The sequence below is a fragment of the Amphiura filiformis genome, chromosome 18 (genome assembly GCF_039555335.1).
Source record: "Amphiura filiformis chromosome 18, Afil_fr2py, whole genome shotgun sequence".
Taxonomy (NCBI): Eukaryota; Metazoa; Echinodermata; class Ophiuroidea; order Amphilepidida; family Amphiuridae; genus Amphiura; species Amphiura filiformis.
The window spans coordinates 12,490,571-12,512,906 of NC_092645.1; the positions used below are offsets into that span (position 1 = coordinate 12,490,571).

At 37.6% G+C, this 22,336-nt stretch overlaps 1 protein-coding gene and 1 non-coding gene across 2 annotated transcripts; both read right to left on the minus strand.

Moving 5' to 3' along the window:
- Positions 1-4,725: 4,725 nt before the first annotated feature.
- Positions 4,726-12,126, minus strand: LOC140138971 (tRNA-splicing endonuclease subunit Sen15-like). The gene is made up of 4 exons (XM_072160752.1): positions 11,918-12,126; positions 7,529-7,610; positions 6,380-6,515; positions 4,726-5,059 (listed from the first exon to the last, which is right to left on the minus strand). The coding sequence occupies exons 1-4, from the start codon at positions 12,041-12,043 to the stop codon at positions 4,726-4,728; spliced, it is 678 nt and encodes a 225-aa protein (XP_072016853.1). The 5' UTR covers positions 12,044-12,126.
- Positions 12,127-18,869: 6,743 nt separating this feature from the next.
- On the minus strand, positions 18,870-18,941 carry Trnae-cuc (transfer RNA glutamic acid (anticodon CUC)). Its single transcript has one exon. It is a non-coding gene; the product is annotated as a tRNA-Glu (tRNA).
- Between the last annotated feature and the right edge of the window lie 3,395 nt (positions 18,942-22,336).

The following is a 22,336-nucleotide window of genomic DNA, read 5'->3' on the forward strand; positions in this document are numbered from 1 at the left end:
AATGCTGATAAGTACATGTATATAAAAGTATATATTTTTAGACAAGAAATAATGCAAGGAATCCAACTAGCATATCAGAGTCTTGTAAAAATTAGTAGTTTTTAAAAAATGAAAATCACAAATTTTGATTTTACCCGAATGTAGAGACCAATGTTTCCGTTATTTTCTAAAAGGCAAATTCCGTTTTGTGAATTACAATACCAGTTTCCAACAGTTTTCAAATTGCAAAATTACATCTTCAACACAGACATACCATTATGAATTTGGAGTGTTTAAGGCAAAGCAAAGATTAAAATGACATTAATTAGTCTAGCAAAGTCTTCTTGAAGAGGTTATTGCATAAACTGGTTTTGCACCAAATGACTGAATTCCGGTTTCTTACCAGTATATGGAAAATTTTGGTCTCTACCTTACTGCCTTGAGGAAGCATACAGAATATATAATACAAGCATATATGCCTCCAAATGAGACGTTTTTTGATGAAAGGCAGATGCAACTTTATTACTGATACAAGTGGCTGTACAAACAAGTATTATTGTAAGACAGCTTTACATTATTTTGCACATTTTGTATTCCTCCTCTTTGGAAGACATTACCAAAATAAGTTTACACAGTGTTTCAATTAGGAAATCTGCCAGTTGTCCGCCAGAATTCTTGATTACCACAATCGCAAAATAAAAGACACAAAAATGTTTCCTAATGCAATGTATGGGGCAGCCTATTTTACTAGTTGACCTCAAATGACCTTTGCATGTATGGGATAGGATTGAGCAACAATGCAATTAATAAATCATTAAATGTTAGCTTATACATCAGCCCAAATTCCAGTCCTGTAACAATTGTTGACTTCTTGAAGAAATCATATTTTTTAAATCAATTTTGCTGGCGGTGGTGGGAGGGGGGGGGGAGCAATAAAATAAAAACAAATGTAAAGTGGTTGAAAAGGTTGATTTTGTTCCTTGTAAAGTGTTAAGAAAGCCTATAAAGCTAGTCGCTCACAGGCAATTTATAGACTTACAGGCAGCCTATAAGATAAAGGCAGCAATGTGCCAAAGTGCTCATCTCTTTTTCCTTGGCATTTGACTACCCTATGTCACCCATTCAGGTAATGTAATCCCATTTGAAATTCACACTCCCTGTGTGGAAGATTAAGGTTATGTCTTCCATAGGGGGTGTATGGATTTCAAATGGAATAACCCATAGTTGTTGAAAGGGTCAGACTTCATCATTAGGATTTTAGAAAAAAGATCCATTTATCTTCCTCATCTGTAGTCTTAAGGCCGCTACAGACTTTTTTAGCGGATGCAGAATATTTGATGTAAACATGTCTTCATTATTTAATCTATTCCTATTCTATTTCCAGTAATGTTTAACTTGTAGCGAATGTTTGATGATGTAAAATTGATAATAAACTCATCCCAAAAAGAAAGTATCCAGTTTGATTTTATTCCATAAGTCACAGATGTGGCCTTAAATCAAAACCTACTAAAAGTATGTTACATATAATTTTTTTCCGCACAGTTTGATACCTCATTTGTTCAAATCAATGAAGATTTGATGACGCAGTGACCATTTGAATGCAATCACCTCAATTTTAAAAGTTGCAGTAATTCCTATTGATTTGGTCCTGCTACTCAGTTATGGGCAGCGATAGATCAAGGGCGCATCAGACTCACGTCTCACTGAGAGCATGCGCCGAAGATGTCTGACAGTCATTGATGCAGCAGGAGGACATACCAGATATGTGAAGAGTGAAGGGCAAAACATTAAGGAAGGAGTAAAAGAGTATCTGCATTCAATAAAACACATGAAGTGAAGTCAAACAGTCTTAGTTCGTCTCTGTTATTGTGTACCTTTATGACGAATCTTGAGAAGCAGGAAAACCACATCAATTATGAATTACTGCAACTTTTAAAATTGAGGTCGTTGCATTTAAAAGGTCACTGTGTCATCAATTCTGCATCGATTTGGACAAATGAGGTATCAAACTGTGTGGAATAAATATATCTGTAACATACTTTTGGTAGGTCTTGATTTAAGACCCCATCTTTGACTTATGAACCAAAATCAAACTGGATACTTTCTTTTTGGGATGAGTTTATATTTCCACCAGACATTCTACATAATGCATTATTACAAGACATGTTACATTGAATATTCTACATCTTATGTACATCATAAGTTTGGTACATGATAAGGGTGTCTACGTTTACACGTTTCACGTGTAACCGGCCGTAAAATGCACTATCCGTTTAGGAAAATCACTAACCGCTTAAGCGTAAAAAAAAAAAAAAAAAATCTAGCGTCGAGATTTAGAGTATTGAGCGGCGCAATAACAGCCGGGGGTCTAGGGCCATCCACCGTAGCAGTTTGAAGGCACTCAGCAATGCTCAGAAGCCCATCCGGAGCACCAATTTCTGAATGAAACTATCTTTAACTTGAAACCAAATAGAATTATTTTTCACTTAAAAATAACATCTACCTAGTTTTGATTCAGGATTTCCTCTCTGACAAGGCTAGCTAGGTGAGAAATAAGCAATTCTCACCTGCGTTCTCACCACTGAACAACACAGCGCGCCGCCAGCCTATATTAATTTACTAGTCAACATTTGCATAGGAACCGCATAGATTGGAGATTATATACGTATTTATTAGTAATAGACAAGTAATATATATATATCGTGTGTTTGCGATTTATTCCGTAATCAATAAGTATGATGAACAAACGCATTTCTGGCAGAAGCACTCACAGCGTAGTGGTATTCGATCTGGACTGTTAATCAAAAGGTTATGGGTTCGAACCCTGGTAGAATTTTAATTGGAATAAATTTGTTTTTCTTTTGTTAAGTAAGAGGTAATAATTATGGCAATAAATCCGCCGTATAAAACTGAACACAGCTCAATCCAGCCTCATAGGCCTATATCATGTAAATGTATTATGTGATGCAAATGTTGACTAGGAAAAAAAAAAAAAAAATCGCCACCATATTGTTTTGGTTCCACTGGTTCTCGGCAGTTTAAAACACAATACGATAGAATACTGAGGATACACGCATTTGCAAACCATCGTGGTATATTTCAGATCTCGGGTTGCCGACTGTTTTCCTACCAAAAATACGCTAATTATCATGATTGCAAATCATTTCTGGCCGGAAATTTGTGATTTTTGAATTTTAAAAAAAGAAAAGATTTTTTGGGGGCATGTTAAACAAAACCTTGAATAACAAGAAATTTAGCATCTATAACTTACATTAACCCTAACACTGACCCAGGTTTTTGCTATCGGAAGTCACAGAAGATCCGAAAAAGTCAAGAAGAAGAAGAATTTCTGACTTGGCACCCCCGGGATTCGAACCTTTGACCCCTCGCATGCCAACCGCACGATCACGGACCGGGAGCTACACAGCTAATTGCTGCCCGGCCAGCAATTCCGTGCGCATTTGACACTTAGGGTGATTGCGCCATCGCAGACCCTGGGATGCATGCATGCGCAGAATTTTTCATCATGGTATTCTGTGGTTTTTTGGGTGTAAGGGTTAAAGAAATTAAAAATATTATAAAAATAATTTTTTTTTTTTTTTTTTTTTACATACGTTTACGGTTAACCGATCGGATTGTGGTCCGTTTAAACGGTTAGACAAATAACCATTAATTTACACCCCTAGTACATGATTAGATGGCTGATGCTAAATATTCATATTAGCCAGCAGCATCTCATTATTTGGTTTGGTAGTCTTTAAGGTGGTACTACACCCCCTCATACATTTTGTGACTAATTTTGCATTTTTGCAAAATAACTTCACACTGGTAACAAAAGTTATAATTATATATTATAGGGACAAGGAATCCAATTACTTCACTGAAATTTCAGTGATTCAAGACATGTGGTTCATTATATGTTAAGAAATGAGGTACATTCAAGCGGTACCTCTTTTCTTATCTCAAATACTTACCGCTTGTCTTGAGTCACTGAAATTCCAGTGTAGTACCTGGATTCCTTGCCCTATAATATACATAACTTTTGTTACCAGTGTGTTATTATTTTTTGAGAAAAATGTAAAAATAGTCAAATTTATCAAGGGGTGAAGTACCACCTTAAAACTCCAGAATCGTGAAGTTTTTCAAGGTAAAACATTACCAAAGGAATACAGATTGATCCATGCCATACCTATAGCCATACCTATCTTTGACCACGCCCATCGCTAGAGAATCTGTTACTTCTCTCTAGTCCAAAGGGCTGCTAGTCCAAAGGTTCTCTAGTCTAAATATTGAACGGGTTAGGGTTTTGGGTTAGGGTTAGCGAGCCTTATTCTATATTCGACCTAGAGAACCTTATTTATTATTCAGACTAGCGAACCCTCGGAATAGAGAACCCGATATTTGGACTAGCAAACCTTTTTCAGAATTCGGACTAGCGAAAGGTAAATTACGTGTTTGGACTAGCGAACCTTCGGACTAGGGAACCTTCGGACTAGCGAGTTGTCACCAGAGAATCACTGTTGTTGTTTGACACGCATTATACTATCCACATGCACCGGAGTTACATACATGATGTACTACTGTGGCCTTCAGGTGGATATACAGGCTTGAATCAAGGCTACTTCATCTGCAACCCTTGGCAGTTGCTTCTCCTGTACACTCTTGTGGCTCACCACCACAAATGCCTTGTCTCAATTCTTCTTTTTATCATCTAATCATTTTCAATCCAGAAAATGTCAGACTACGTCATAATTCTTCTTCAGCAAAAGGGTCTAATTTTTCTTCCTCGTCCATCAACTCCACAGTTTCCTTACCCTCCTGCTGATCCCCACCACCACCACCACCACCACCACCACCACCACCACCGCCACCACCTTTCTTCCTCTTCCTCTTTCGTTTATTTGTTTTCTCTTCAGCCTCTGTTTCAAGTTCCGGAGACAGGAGTCCGTTAGCGATACGATAGTACAGGATGGTTGAGTCAGAGTCGGTTATGGCTAGTGTTATTATGGTCTGTGTAGCTTCATCCTCTGTGGTGCTTTTGCTTGGTGGGGCTGGAATATACTCCAAGTATTTCTGTAACCTGCACATGATGAGAGAAAGCAAGGAGTCTTAACTTATGTGCTAACCTTGTGTGCTCTACTGCCTTTGTTACAGTGCTGCTTATTGGTTAATTAAATTAAATCAAATCATATAATCATCTGAGTAACCAATCAAAATAGAACTTTCTTAGCAATTTTGAGCTTCCCTTACTGACTTCTTACCACATCACTGATTGGTTCAATACATGATAGCCCTGTTTTTAACCAATCAAAATAGCTCTTAGGCAATAGAAACACATTAGTTTGGCCTTGTGATCTACCATCGAAGCTTGGTTGTTCCTTATTATTTAATGAAATCGATTAATTGACTATTATTAAATTTAAAAACATATGAGTCTTTACCTGTATTGATATTGATCAATATAAATTCAGCATTAATTCTAATTAATCATAGTTGTTAGTTCATTTATAACAAGCAAGAAACAATTCTTTCTTATTTATGGGGCACCGCAGCACTGCCAGACAGTACTAGCGATGTTTTTAATGGGAATTTTCATCATAAAAAACCCTTTAATTAATGCCCCCTTTCGGGAAAATGCAAATATGCCCAGGGGCCTTAACCCCCTGAGCACTACCTGCCGATCTAACATTGCCACTGATTGGTCAATTACATGATATCTTCACTTTAATCACCAATCAGAATGGAGCTTTGCAAATAATTCACCCCAATTTTTGTGTGTGGTGAAATCATTCTAACAATGTTGCTGATTGGTCCAATTGATAAACTTCTTTTTGGCCAATCAGCAGGTAGTTCTCATGGGGTTAATGAGAAAGAATACAGTAGGTTCCCACCAAACACAAAATGTTTTACAAAAAATGTTTAAATGTCAGGTTATATAAAGCATATATAACATTTTAATAACATTCAGAAAACAATTTTGAAACCTTGATGCAACATATTCTAACATCACCTAAGGCCCCCTTGCTGTGAGAAAATGTTTGCATAAAAGTATTTTTCAATAACATTTTTGTTATAGTGTTTTTGTTTTCATGAACTCTTCATATATATTATAACTCAACATGTCCAATGTTATTAAAACGTTTTGACCAAACCAAAACATGTTTATAACAGGGGTGTGATTCAAAGCTATGGTGAAATATCCTGAAGGTAGTAGAAAATCCTGAAAACAGTGTGAAATTGGGCTAAAATACCCCCAACGGGCTGAAATCAATCAAATTGCGTAAATTTTGGCCACAAAAAATCCTGAAATCAGGAAAAATCCTGAAGATTCACACCTCTGTTATGATACGTTTATACGTCTTCAAAACATGTTTGTGTTTGCTGGATTATCTTGTTTTACCTTTCCATGCTGAGGTTTGTCTGTGTAGTTAGAGGCAATACTGTTTGGTAGTCACTTTTCTTGTTTGGTTTTCCTGTGATGTAGCCCATGTTGAGTTTAGCACATGGATGGATATGTACATTCCACCAATTCTTGGCTGAAACAGAAAAGATCCATAAATCAGGTTTGTAATATTGTCCTGCAGGGCATGGTGTCATGGCTGTCTAACACTTCGACTCGTAATTGTGAGGTAGTTCAAGGTCATAGGTATGAATCCCTGTTGTGTCAATGTGTTGTGCACTTTATAGGTTCTTCACCTCTATTGCCTCTCCTCACACATGTGTACAAATGGATACCAACTTTACTCAATGCTAGACTGTGGAACTCAGTCTTCAATGATAGTCATTTATCTTTTGGTCATTATATGACTATCATTTGAGGACTGAGTTCTTATGATACATCTTACAAGGAGCAGTTTCAGACAATAGCTTGGGATTATTGGGGCAAAGGTTATATTTTGAGTTCTTTTATGTCCACTGAAGCATAGTCAAACCTGTCAAGGACACTCGGTGTGAATTGAAAGACCATGTCACTCGCCACAAAAGAATGTCAAAGGTCATAAAACACCAATTTGGTGTCTTCTGCTCCCAAGAATTTGTACCTAAAGGCCAATGACTCACTCAATGCTGGGAAAGTCACAGACTCACTGAGGAGGAGCTATATCATGCAAAGTGCCCAACTGTAAAACATATTTTGCATTTGGAGGATTTTGTTGTATTACCTACATGAAATTAAAAACAGCCATTTTTTGGCCAAATGCAACGTTGACAGAACGTTTTGAAAAATTTTCAAAATATGTTTGCAAAAATTTTTCTTTTAGATTTTTCTAGCTCAAAGTGATTTAGGTCATTTAACTCTTCCAACGAAAAACAAAAACAAAAAACAACTGATTTACATAAAAAAGCAAGTCTGTCCGCCCTTACTCGATAACTCTAGCTTTGAATTTGCACATGATAGTTACGCATTCGATGCTAGAGAACCTTCCTATTGTTTTTAGGTCAGTGTGAAGCTCAATGATGAGCACATTTGTGGCTAGACTTCTCAAGCAAGTCTGCCTATGGATCAGAGTGTTTTTTTCTTTGCCAAAGTTACAAAGGTGTAATACTTTACCTTCACAAAGGTCCAGATAAACTAGTAGTGTTGTTTGAATCTGTACTTCATTAAAAAACTCCCATTCTTGCATTTCTTTCATCTGTGGCAAAAAAAGTAAAAGAACAAAACTCCAATTTACTGTACATAAATTAATGGTGTACACATTTTAAGTTTCAAGAATATTTTCCCCATTTTATACATGAAGGCCAAATTTTTGTCAAAATTTAACAGCTACCATACTAATTACTATGTGAAATTCTAGCACAATTTCACAAAATTCTGACACAATTTCACCAAAACCTAGAAAAGATACCATTGATATGAGACCCATATTTGCAGTGCACTGCCTGTATAGTCAGTTGTATTAGGGAACAAACCAAAAGATCGATGATGTCCTATAAATGTAACTAGATTCGTTTCTCCCTCCCTGCCAGAAACGTAATAATGATGTGTTGAAAATTTTGACATAATAATAAATGACACATTCGTCAGACCACAGATCCTGGAGAGATCCAGGATCTGTGGTCAGACCAATGTTTTTGTACAAATGTAATCAAGTATTTTACCCCCTCCCCCCTAAATGAAACTAGTTTCGTTTATAGGACGTCATCGATCTTTTGGATTGTTCCCTTAGTAGTACTCCCTGGACCAAAGATCACTCATCAGAGGCTCGCCAGGAATCTCTTTTTCTGAGGGGCATTGGGGAAAAGTGAATTGGGGGGCACAATTGCAACAAAAAGTGTAATTTTTGGGTTTTTTTACTGGGGAGCAACAGGAGGGGGATGAGTTCTGATTTGCCCTTTATGCCCCCCCCCCCCTTGTGGCGCCATTACTGCCAAAGATGTTGTTTCACAATGTGATTCAATCCGGCCAATGAAGCAGGAACCCACTTCGGTTATCTCTCACGGTTGTAGTTTTTTCTGTGCAGGCACCAACCAATTTGTTGTCACCTAATTCACCTTCAAACTCAATGTAAGTCAGTACTCCTTGCACACAATGTGAAAACTCAAGGAATCATAATTTTCAAGAATGGTTTCTGCTTAATCCTATCACATAATTATTTTGTTCACTCGATCATTGTCTATTGATACATTGAAAAAAGACTTTCATCACAGCAGTTGGGGGGAAAATGGTAGAAATTGGAATTAAAAGAAATAGACTCTATCGCAGGCATAACTGTGAATCCAGGAAACGCAAGAACAGAATTTGCAGACTGCCCTCAAAAAATTTTTAATTCTGGTTTTTACACGATTGTAATGTACTTTAGTCAATAAAGATATTCTGCAAAAATCAAGACTCTACAATGTAGGTGCAGTAGTTTTGTCAAAATCCGAGATTTTGAATAAAACAATGGAACTGGCGTTTTATTATTACGATGGAAATATTAGTCGAACACGTATGCACAGTACGTACATGGCGTGCGGGATACACATACACACACATCCCGAGGGTTGTACCTTATTACAACCGCGGGAGTAGCATGCATGGGCGCCAGTAGTAAATTCCAATTTTCTCTGCTTTACCTCACTTGTTCGGCTCAAATTAAAAGGGGACATATCTGACAGTAAAAGCTAACATTTTATGGAAAATAAATACTAATCTATTTTTACAGAAATGTTATAATATGGCTTTAAGTGTAGGGTAGACAGACTTGGGTCTAGTACATGTGCTACATTGGGCAAGTTTCAAAATGGCCTGCCAACAAATGCTTGCCTCCCTCTCAGCATGCCAAAACACCTTGCCACCTTTTGGCCTGCCAAAAGGGCTTTCCCCACACTATCTAAGCCTGCCAATTTTATTTTGCATACAATCTTTCCATACTGTTTTCTAAGCCTTTTTAGAGTGTTTCATTTAAAAGTTACTTGAGAACTTTGAATATGCACACAATAGTTACGCATTTTATGCTAGACTCCAGAGTTGTGACCTGTCCTCGTCGATCAAGAAGATACTCGGACAAATTGCTAAATGACCTGGACTTTGCTGACGATATCGCTCTCCTTGAGTCTTCCACTCCTCTGGCCCAGTCTCAGCTCTCCAGGACCATTAATGCCTCAGCAGACCTTGGACTTATAATCAGCGCACCCAAAACAGAGTACATGACCATCAACTGTCAACCCCAGCCTCCTCTCCAAGTGTACGGAAACCCCATTAAGCATGTAACCGACTTCAGATACCTAGGCTCTATGATAGGGTCCAAGGCTAGTGACCTGAAGAGACGAAAAGCTCTTGCTTGGACAGCCTTCTGGAAATTAGAGCAACTGTGGAAAAGTCCTACCATCCCAATTTACACCAAGGTTCAACCTGCGTCACAGTTTTGCTATACGCCTGACTGCCTGTACGCGCGTCATGGGTTATCTCTAAAGATATGGAAAATAAAATCAACTCATTTGGCACATCCTGCTACCGTATTATGCTGAACATCAAGAGAGTAGACAGAGTACCAAATACTACCATCTACAATCTGACAGAGACAGCGCCACTTGTTAAGAAAGCCAGGACTCGTCAACTGAAATTTGTAGGGCATATACTCCGCTTACCTGGCGATGAGCCAGTGAAAGAATATGTATGTCCCAACTCATAGTAAGAGGAAACCTGGACGGCAATGAACCTTGTTCTAGAAATACATCCTGTGTCTTTTGGGGGATTACTGGGGCATGCGAGTCAAGGTCAACTATACTATCAGCAATGGCTCCCACAAAATCGTATTGCTGGACGCAATGCTCAACAAATTTCATCAACCAGTTTGTGCGGTTGATTCAGCCGAAAAATGAGTAATTATAAACTTACCAAATTGGTGTTTGCAATGATCCTATTTCGTAACTTAAAAAATAAAATTTCACATCTCCATCGTGCATATATTAATATTAAATTAGCAACAGACCAATCAGTAATCAGCATTATTGACCTTATTTTGAAGTCTTCAACATAAGCTATGCAGCCAGTTTGGTCACGCTCCTCCACACAAACATTTTGTGGAGGGAGTGAACCAAACTGGCTGCTGTGGACACTACTTATTTTGCGAACAACTTCCGGGGTCAAGTATGTCAATGAAAATTTTTACAGTAAGGCGATGTGTGAATCACTTAAGCTTAAGCTCAAAACACAAGAGCGAAATAAAAAATGTCTTAATTATCATACAGTGTCAGCAAGTTTACATTCACATAATTTGTTATACAGCATAACATATTAGTGCTGAACCGATGATCGGTATCGGCCATCGTATTCGTATCGGTGCCGATGGTACACCCTATCGGCAAAAATCGCATCGGTAAAAAAACTTACCCCTTGCCGATGTCAGCTACCGATGTTTAAATGGTCCACCAAGTTGTAAAACACCAATAACATTGCCGATTTTGACAACAAAATAAACAAAAAAGTAATGCGTACCGGTACTCTGGATTGAACTGACCAGCTTTTAATAATTTGTGCTTAATGTTAATATCAAATACCGTATCATGAAATATATCAATAGAAATTAGAAACTTCTAAAAATCAATACGTACAAGTCGTACATACACACAGACTGCCAAATCAAAATTCGGCAGCTTGCACACTGCATGCTGCAGCATGTCCAACGTTGTGCGTACGTTCCTTAATTGAACCACAATTCCGGCACTAATAGTGTAAATCACTTCCTGAATAAACTGTCAATCAAGTGAATCAACCCGATGTCTCCGCAAATCTACCAGATTTCATGTTCAAAAGCTTGCAAAAATAATAATAAATCTTTAACATCTCATCAGAAAAATGAAAGGAAATATTAGTCAAATATTTACGTCAAACTGAGATGTGATGCGATGCAATACCGGCGACCAGAAGCCTTGTAAAATTGTATTGCCTGTTGCCCAACACATCAACATAGGTACGGACGCACAAAAATATTGTGGGACGCACATTTCGATGTAGCTGGAAGAAACTTGTAGTCACCTGCTAGCTGCTCCGCAGCCGGGTCCGCAGCCGAAAGAAGGATGATGATGACTCAAGGTCTTTAATTTGACATGTAAAATGATGTGGTTTAATGACAAATTTGAATTTGCCCATATATTCCTAATTTATTAATGTTTGGCTTTTGCCTGCAGTCAGCTGCACCCTGCCAAAACTTCCATGTCCCCTCCCCGCTTTGCCTTTTGCCCTGTCAAAATTTCCCCCTCTTACGGGAGGGGAAGATTATTATTGCACAGCCCCTTAATAATCCACTGAACTATTAACTATGCCTAAAAATAAAATCTTTTTGACGACTAAAACAAAAGCTACTAGCATGACTAGTAGTACTCAAGTAGTAAAGTTTAAGCTTAACTAGAATACATTACTTCTCGTAAAAACCTCACTGGCATTTCAGCATCAACCACCCAACATGACCAAACACATGTAATAAAAAAATTCAAGACGAATTTAAAAATCTAATACCTTGGGGTGTTCTAAAAACCACGAATTTCGATCTAATTTCGGCTCCGCTTCTTCACATTTCCTTACAGTGGGCGCCGCCATTTTACATATACTTCTCATTCTCAACCCTATTACAACGTTCAGCATACGGTGTACAATCAATGGAAGGAATACGAAAATACTATCGTAGCGTACGTAAAATGACTAATGGACTATCCCAGGGTAGACGATCAGCCAATGAGAGACCGCTTCGATGATGTCATCACTCAGCTGTGCTTTGTTTGTAAACATTACCATGTGCCAAAAATAGAAATGCAGATGACATAATTTCCTTCAAGTTACACGCCTGTGGTGCAATCAACAGGTTATGAATAAAATCAATCAAAAACAAAGCTTAATGCTATTTCAACCTATGCCAGGCTGTGGGCAGGTGCCCCAACGATAGAGCCTTAATTACCGGAGGATTTTAAAGACACCATGGTAGCTCAAGTGAGTGAATGTGAAAGTGGTGAAATTGTCGAGCAAGTCGGGAATTTACGGGAATTCCCCGCACTAGAGGGCTCAAGGAATTCGCTTCATACTTGCAAGGCTGGGAAACATACATCGAAACTGAACAGAAAACAGTGTGTTACAACTATGGCGAAATCGGAAGAACAAAATTCAAAGAAGAAGTTTAAACCGGCGGACAATTTATTGTGTTTTTCAATAAGAGATCACAGATACGATCGAGATGGAGTCAATGGAGACGAATTTGATGCCAAAGATTATATTGCAATATCATCATCTCAGGAAATGCCTGTGTCATCCCTTTGTTGGGATGAGGACTGTGAATTGATAGCTGAAGTGTATATGCGTGGAAGAGCATACAAGTCTGTAGCGAGAGAGACCAACCCACCTAAATCACAAAAGCAGCTCAAAGAACTTCAATTCAACTTGAAACTCGTTAAGCAAGGTAAAACTGGTAATAAGAAACTCATGGTCAAATCTGATATTTATTCTCGTAAAGTACAACACGATGAAACAGTACTGGATCATATAAAAGCAAAGAAATCCAACATCGATAAAAGGTTGAAAATGGACGCCTTGGAAAGAAGAGGGGTAAAGAAAGTCACTTTTGCTACTAAACCTCAAACACAACCAAGTAGTAATAAGCCTCGTAATCGTAAATTAAAGGGAAGGTGGTCTTACGAGAGGAAAGAAGAGCGAAAATTCATGTGGGAAGTTTTCTCCTATGCACTTATTGAAGAGGCATTACCTGAAAACGTTGATAAATCAGATCCGGAAGCGCAGCTCATGTGGACTTTGATTCAACTCCAACACAGGGAATTAACCCCTGAAGATTACGACACACTTCTGCAATTAGATGAAAAAATCGCTGCGAAAACTGTTGCTGAGGATAAACTGAAATCTTTGAAAACACAGACTTTATCTGACTGTGATTTGACGAGCAATGTTGTCTTTGAGGACCCGTGTAGTATTTGTATGGATGGCTATAGCGTTGATCAAACTGTCAAATTTCTACCATGTAATCATGTCTTCCATGAATTGTGTATTGATAATTGGTTAACAAACTCTGGCACCAAGTGTCCTCTTGATGGATTGGAAGTGGAGTCATAACAACAATGATTAAAGCCATAATGTACGAGCTTTTTAAAACGAAGTTTTTTATTTTTTTTAGACCTGATATTTTTGGCATTTTGTGATATTTATAACATGACTGTCCCTAAATGGAATCAGCCAAATTCGTTGTTTGTTATAGGTCAACAGACCAATTTGAATATAAAATGTATACTCATCAGGCATAGAAATCCACGTTAGACTGCCAAAATTGTGTTTTGTTTTGTTTTAAACTTTACCTTGTTAATTCGGTTTAAAATTAACAGAAACTTTTCCTGACAGTTAAAGACCCATTCAGTGATCCCAGCGCAAGTGTGAAAAAATTAAAATTGTTTATAAATTGCTTAAAAGTGAAGGATAAGTCATTCAAATTGTCAGTTGGTATTTTTGAAATGACAAATTTGGCAAAAAACGAAGAAAACAGCAGTACTGCCGAAGTTGAAGCATCATTCAAATACATGTAGCTAATTTAGCAACTGACAGTATCTAAATTACAGATTCGTGTAAAATGTCTTATTTTGTCTTAAATACACGGCTTTCGGCTGAACCACTCGCAGGCTATGTTAGCACATCTATGACACTGACAAAGGTACCAAAATCTGAATTTTGATGATTTTTATGATCGTCCGGATCACTGAATGTGCCTTTAATTTCTAATATTATTTCAGCATTTTGAGCAAAAAATAACAAAATTAAAATGTGACGGAAATCGTACATTATGGCTTTAAATGTTTTATGTGTCGGGTGGTATAATATTGACTCCGGCGGGGTGGGGTGAGGGTTTTGGTGGGGGTATATTTCATGTTCGATATCATGCTCATGAAACGCACTCTAAACAAGTATTTTCCCATTCACCATAGCAATTAAGTGTTTTCATGTGGGGGTGGGGGAGTACTCGAATTACATTTTGACAGGGATATGCCGCTGGAACTCTGAAACCCCTATACCCATATTTAGGGATTTCTTTACCTAAAAACGGCTGCTTTGACAGTTTTTGACAATTGTTTTTCAAATCGGGGCCCACGTTTATGGATTTTTTTACCTAAAACCCGGCTGATTTAACAGTGTTTGGCAATTTTTCCCCAAATCGGGACCCTTGTTTAGGGGTTTCTTGCAATAAATGACCCATTAGAACGGCACATCCCCATATACCTTATACGTGCATGAGTGCCCCAACGTGATTTTTGTGTAATTTCCTATACAAAAGTGAAATCATGATAATTATATTGTTGCATCGAAACATTCATAAAAAAACCTTTACACGCTATAAAAGTGTTTATACTCTAATATTCTTATAATATAGCCTATAGGCCTACTAAGTATTCCTTGATAACGTTATAAGCTGCGTTATGATGTTTTTAAAACCTAATATGATACTATTCTATCGTTATAAAGCATTTTTTCGTGAATGTTACGATGCACTCTTTTCAAAACGTTGCAGAAATATTTAATGTAAAACGTTTTAACGTCCCCTAAGGGATGAAATCAAAACTGAACTGGCGGATGACCGCCGGTTCCGTCCAGTTGCTATTGTTCTAAACAATGGGAACCGCCGGTCAACCGCCGGTCGAGTTTTGATTTCATCTCTAACTTTCTAATAACCCGACATGTTTACGTTGTAAAACCTTTCCCCAGAATATTATAACAATATGGGCACAGGCTTAAACCATTTTTTCGTGAATATTTCGATACAACATTCTTTCAAACGTGGTAGAAATGTTGAATGAAAAATGTTTTAAAACGTTCTAACTTTCTAATAACCCGACATAAAACTTTTACGAAAACAGGCCTATTGTAAAAATATATAAGCAAATGTTTTTTCTGGCGTTTAGAAGTACATTCTGAATTATGATGAAAAATAATGTATACCCCTTTCTTTTATTTTATTTCCATTATAACCAAGCAACCGCAAAACGTTATCGACATCATTCGCAAAAGGTTAGAAAAGGTTGCAAGAAAATGTTTAAATGTCGGGTAATTTAAAGGATATATAAAGTGTATAAACGTACTGCAAGGGTATAAACTTACTGCAAATACCGTATTCTAACATAATGTTATTAAAGGGTAAACAAAATATTTGGCAAAAAAGTTTGCAAAAAATATTTTACAATAACACTTTGAAAACGTTCAAAACATATTTTGTAGCGTGTTTTCATATAAAACGTTTTAAAACGTTTTCATGACCTTTATATAACCTGACATTTAATGTTATTAAAACGTTTTTACCAAAACTAAAACCCAAAATACGAGCGTATAACCTGTTTAAAACGTTTTAAAAACGTTTTGTGCTTGCTGAGAAGTTTCATCGAATCAAAATAGTATGCCTATCCTGCACCTCGAAACTACGGAAATAAAAGTTTGGAGAACTAAAAGCCCTGATGGGCCAGATTCGAGCAAAGTGCTCAAGCCAAACTAAAAATCTTATAACGTTTGTTTGTTTGCGTGTCATTGGTTGCTTGTTTGTTCGTTTGACAATTTGACCCTATTTTTTGTCCAAAACATGTTTTGGGGGCTAAAAGGAAGATGCACCGGTGCAATTTATATTGCTCTATATTTTTTTTCTTCTGTTAGATTTTTAGGAGGGACGTCAATTATGGAAAATTAGGGGACGTGTCCCCTCCGTCCCCACTTCCATCGCCTATGTTTGTTTGTTTGTTTGTTTCTTTGTTTGTCTACATGTATGTCTGTCTGTTTGCTTGCTTGGCAATAATACTTCATTATGTTGTAATCCTTAAAGATAATACAACTATGTTAAGGGATGGGGTATCGGAGCGTTTGGACAGTATTTTTTGTGGGACATGAGAGCACATAAGACATATCGAATTGCATTCTGAACATGCTGAATACGAGGAATGTCCTTCCGATATCAAATCATTTTGATTTTTTGAAATTCGCAATGTAATACACATTTTATGGAATGATTAAAAATTGATATTTTTGATATTTAACAGTCCTCGAAGTAAACTTTATAAATCTGGTGATATGTACTTAAAGTGTATGTATATAGCTTGGATGACAAGCCGACGATCAATTGACAATTTTGACCTTTCGTATTGAAGATATGGGTTTAAAACACCAAAAAAAAAAAAAAAAAAGGGTCTTTTGGGGAAAAAATGTATATCTTCAATATGAAAGGTCAAAATTTTTCAATTGATCGTCAGCTTTTCCTCCTAACTACTTACACTTTAAGTACATATCATAAGATTTATAAAGTTACATTCGAGGGCTGTTATATATCAAAAAAATTTAAAATATTACATTTTAATAATTTGTCATAAAATTTGTATTATATCGCGAATTTCAATAAATGAAACTTATTTGATATCAGAAAGACATTCTTTGTATTCATAATGCAATTCGATATGTCTGATGTGCTCTCATGTCCACTGTGACAAAAATACTGTCGAAACGCAATTTATTACAATAAAAATCATCATAAAATTCACACAGAATTGTCAGAAATCTTACTTAGGCAAAATATCACTCATATTTTGCCTCTTTTGTCATGATGTAGACAAGGTACTGTTGGTCGAAGCAGCCAAAAAATATCGATTTTCATTATGTAAATCAATATAGGCCTATTATTGAAAAATAATACTTTGATGTTTTGCAAAAGTTCATTCTACAACCCATATACTTTGAAAACTTGCTTGATGTATCGTTGTTAATGGGTTATGTACGTTTATGTAAGTGTTGCAGGTGTTTCAGCCCTCCTACAACGTTAACATAACTCAAGAACCACAGGACCTACAAAAGTATATCTGTGATATTTGAATTCTTCTACACACTCGCCATCCCGGCTCGCTATGAAATGAGCAATGCGATTTTTGCCAAAGCTGACTACCAGTCGCAAGATGCTGACTACCAAATCGCAACACTTTGAAATAGTGTCATAACCTCTTAATGTAAACCGGTATCTATATAAGGCGTATAGACGAATCCAACGAGCCAAGTCATGGTCAGGATTTGTTCGGCCATCTTTGGTTTCCCGCTAGCACCAACCTGGGGTATTGAGCGCCCGATTGTGCAAATAAAAGCCGCCTACCACCTGGAGAAGATGAGCTAAGATGCAAAGACGAGGAGGGTTAATACAATAGAGGTAATCCTGTCGCATCTATTCATACATAGTCCTTTTGTTCATCCATTTGTACATCTATGAATACATGCGACGGGATTACCTGCGGAATTATCTCTATTGTATTATTCCATTAACCCTCCTCGACCTTATCTAGGTGTAAGGCGGCTTTTATTTGCACAACTGTTGGAACTGTATTGTGTTGTAAACTTAAATCAGTCTTTTGTCTACCTGTGTTTTCGCGGAAGGTGTAAAACGGGTGATGGAATGCAGTTTAAAATTTCCACCAAGGCCGAATCATTTCACATTTTGGATGCATTGTAGCCGGCGGGGACCCAACTCAAGGCTGCTAGTCAGGTGTAGGGATGCGTGTATTTGGATTCGTCTATAATAAGCGGTCTCTGTATGTTCGCCGCGCTTCGACGCATCATCGACATGACATTTTGGATATAGATATACCGGGCGTGTGTGACGTTGAAAGGGTGGTTTTAAAGGTCATCTGAGGTCAAAGGTCATGGAGGGTTCAACATTTTTAACTTTGTTGGATTGGGCTCAAACTCAGTGGGTGGAATCCTTCATCCGATGTCAAATGTAATTTAGAGGCTAAATTTTAATCTTCCCCTTGATTTTTTTAGTGGAATCCTTCACATGAGGGGGACACGTAAAAATAAAATCGAGGTAATCCGAGGTCAAATGTCATCTAGGGACTATATTTTGTCCCGATTAAGCATAAATTTTGTGAAATTAATTTCACTATGAGGGATGAGGTGAGCATAAACAAAATCAAAATAAGGTCATCCGAGGTCAAAGATCATATGGAGTCAATCGTTAAAGTATGTCCGATTGGGCTTACATTTGGTGAAAACAATCTCAGGCACGAGAGAATTTACCCTTTTTTTTTACAGGAATTCACTTTTTTTGCCCAAAGTTCCGCGTTTTTGTTTTTATCTATTTAGCCCGATTTTTGCTAATTTTCATTCAAATATAGGCCCTATTCTTATGCCTGGAATCTTCAAACAGTGCAATGATTGCTATCGTGCTGGGTCCTATCACAGCTACAGGTGCAGTGAATAGTAAAAATCTTAGAGGGTTTTTTTCGCGAGAGGTGGGAGAGAACCGAAAATATTCCTAAAATGTGGCATTTGTTGTCCCCAAAATAAACTTTTAACAATGTCATTTAAAAAAAAATGTAAGTAGGTTGAAGTCCAATATTGAAGGGGAAAATCGGTACAGACAACGGGTTTCCTGACTAACATGGAAGAAAACAAAATAGACGAAAATTTCCCACGCCGGGAATCGAACCCGGGCCGCGGCGGTGAGAGCGCCGAATCCTAACCACTAGACCACATGGGATTACTGCAAGTCATAAATGACCAATACGGTAATATGACTGAGGTCACATGTCACAGGGTATTGTTGTCCAAAGTTTACCACATTGTCCAACATCACAATATTATTTAATAATAAAGTGGCCCAAACCGTTAGCATTGTCTTGATCGCTTTGAGAAATTTTGGACAACGCAGTTTGTTAGCAGAGTGAAGCAATTTTCAATAATTTTGAAAACATTTGAGCATCTTCAGCAACTTCAGGCAATTAAAAAATGTTAAGCAAGTTTGTTAAAGTTGTAGTAACTTTATGAAATTTTGAGAAAAGGTAAAGCAATAATTTAATATTTGAAACTTTGTATAACTGAAAAAGTTTTAAACAAGTTTGTGAAACCTTGAGTATCTTTATACTATTTTGACAATTTGAGCAATTTCCCCTGTGAACGGGCCTAACACATGGATACATGTAGTTTACATACACCACCTGATTAGCACCAACTGAAGCAAAACGTGCCCTCATTCGTTTTACTATGTCGCCCTCATTTTACGATGATAGTTAATGTTTTTGATTTAGAGCTAGAGGGCTCTTCAATAATGAAATATATTATTGGTAAGGCTCAGAAAGTATGAAGGTGCCGGTGAAAGAGCTCTTGGCCTGAGTGTGTACTTGTGGGCCTAATATATTGGATCATTGGATAAGAATATTGAATTTTTACACCAAAAATATCAGATAATTCATTCATGCACAATTGCACATGTCTACTGCATGCTTGATATCACGTAGTTAATCAATGCGCACATCCACTGATGGGTAATTCATCAATGCTCACATCTACTGCTGATATCATGCAGTTCATCAATGCACACATCTGCTGATATAAGGTATATTAGTGATGTCCACACTGTATAAATGTTATAAGGTACCTTATAATATAACATCAGTAGATGTGTGCATTGATGAACTAGCCTACCTGATTTCAGCAGAAGACGTGAGCATTGATGAACTACCTTATAACACCAGTTGACGTGTACATTGATAAACTACCTGATATCAGCAGTAGATGTGTGCATTGATGAACTACCTTATAACATCAGTAGATGTGTGTATTGATAAACTACCTGATATCAGTAGTAGATGTGTGCATTAATGAACTACCTGATGTCAGCAGAAGATATGAGCATTGATGAACTACCTGCTATCAGCAGTATAGATGTGTGCATTGATGAACTACCTGATTTCAGCAGAGGACGTGAGCATTGATGAACTACCTTATATAACATCAGTAGATGTGTGCATTGATAAACTACCAGATATCAGCAGAAGATATGAGCATTGATGAACTACCTGATATCAGCAGTAGATGTGAGCATTGATTAACTACCTGCTAGCAGCAGTAGATGTGAGCATTGATAAACTACCTGATGTCAGCAAAAGATGTGTGCATTGACAAACCTGGTATCAGTAGTTAATGTGTGCATCGCGGAACTACCGGATATCAGCAGAAGATGTGAGCATTGATAAACTACCTGGTATCAGCAGAAGATGTGTGCACAATTGATGAACTACCTGATATAAGCAGAAGATATGAACATTGATCAACTACCTGCAATCAGCATTAGATGTATGTGTGCATTGATGAACTACCTGATATCAGCAGAAGATGTGAGCATTGATGAACTACCTGATTTCAGCAGAAGATGTGCGCTTATACCTGGTATCAGCAGTAGATGTGTGTATTGATGAACTACCTGATATCAGCAGTAGATGTGTGTATTGATGAACTACCTGATATCAGCAGTAGATGTGAGCATTGATTAACTACCTGGTATCGGCAGTAGATGTGCGCATCGCTGAACTACCTGATATCAGCAGAAGATGTGTGCATTGATTAACTACCTGATATCAGCAGTAGATGTGAGCATTGATGAACTACCTGATATCAGCAGTAGATGTGAGCATTGATGAACTACCTGATATCAGCAGTAGATGTGAGCATTGATGAACTACCTGATATCAGCAGTAGATGTGAGCATTGATTAACTACCTGATATCAGCAGAAGATGTGTGCATTGATAAACTACCTGATATAAGCAGAAGATATGAACATTGATCAACTACCTGCAATCAGCATTAGATGTATGTGTGCATTGATGAACTACCTGATTTCAGCAGAAGATGTGAGCATTGATGAACTACCTGATATCAGCAGAAGATGTGTGCTTATACCTGGTATCAGCAGTAGATGTGAGCATTGATGCACTACCTGATATAAGCAGAAGATATGAACATTGATCAACTACCTGCAATCAGCATTAGATGTATGTGTGCATTGATGAACTACCTGATTTCAGCAGAAGATGTGAGCATTGATGAACTACCTGATATCAGCAGAAGATGTGTGCTTATACCTGGTATCAGCAGTAGATGTGTGTATTGATGAACTACCTGATATCAGCAGTAGATGTGAGCATTGATTAACTACCTGGTATCGGCAGTAGATGTGCGCATCGCTGAACTACCTGATATCAGCAGAAGATGTGTGCATTGATTAACTACCTGATATCAGCAGTAGATGTGAGCATTGATAAACTACCTGATATCAGCAGAAGTTGTATGCATTGATTAACTACCTGGTATCAGCAGTAGATGTGTGTATTGATGAACTACCTGGTATCAGCAGTAGATGTGTGCATTGATGAACTACCTGATATAAGCAGAAGATATGAACATTGATCAACTACCTGCAATCAGCATTAGATGTATGTGTGCATTGATGAACTACCTGATATCAGCAGTAGATGTGAGCATTGATGAACTACCTGATATCAGCAGAAGATGTGTGCATTGATTAACTACCTGATATCAGCAGTAGATGTGAGCATTGATTAACTAACCGATATCAGCAGTAGATGTGTGCATTGATGAACTACCAGATATCAGCAGTAGGTGTGTGCATTGATGAACTACCTGATATCAGCAGTAGATGTGAGCATTGATTAACTACCTGGTATCAGCAGTAGATGTGTGCATTGATAAACTACCTGATAATTCCCAGGGGCGTGTGAAATTTTGCTAACGTGGTACCACAAATCGACCATTTTTCACGATTTCTTCGGAAATACATCGATTTGGAACGTCAAATTTTAAAATGGTAATGAGAAAAATATGATATCAAAATCTTATCAGCAATGAGTGAAACCGGGGTGGGTAGGGATGGGTGTGATGAGGCTGTCGGGTCACGGGTCTTTAAGCAGATAACACACCCTCGCCACGCCGATGATGATTCATATCAGTTAGTCTGATGCTATTTGGCATGATATTCTAGAGAGAAAGAATGAACATGCATAGTACGTCCAAGTTTGAGTCACCTTGTTGGCTAATCTACCGGTATGTTAGCATATTGTGACACCTTTGGACTCAT

Excerpts from the sequence above, each read along its gene's own strand:
- LOC140138971 (XM_072160752.1), bottom strand. The coding sequence starts at position 12,043 with ATGCTGAACGTTGTAATAGGGTTGAGAATGAGAAGTATATGTAAAATG. Across the intron at positions 7,611-11,917 it reads GGTTTTTAGAACACCCCAAG|ATGAAAGAAATGCAAGAATG; the intron begins GTATTAGATTTT and ends TTTTTGCCACAG. Across the intron at positions 5,060-6,379 it reads ACAAACCTCAGCATGGAAAG|GTTACAGAAATACTTGGAGT; the intron begins GTAAAACAAGAT and ends CATCATGTGCAG.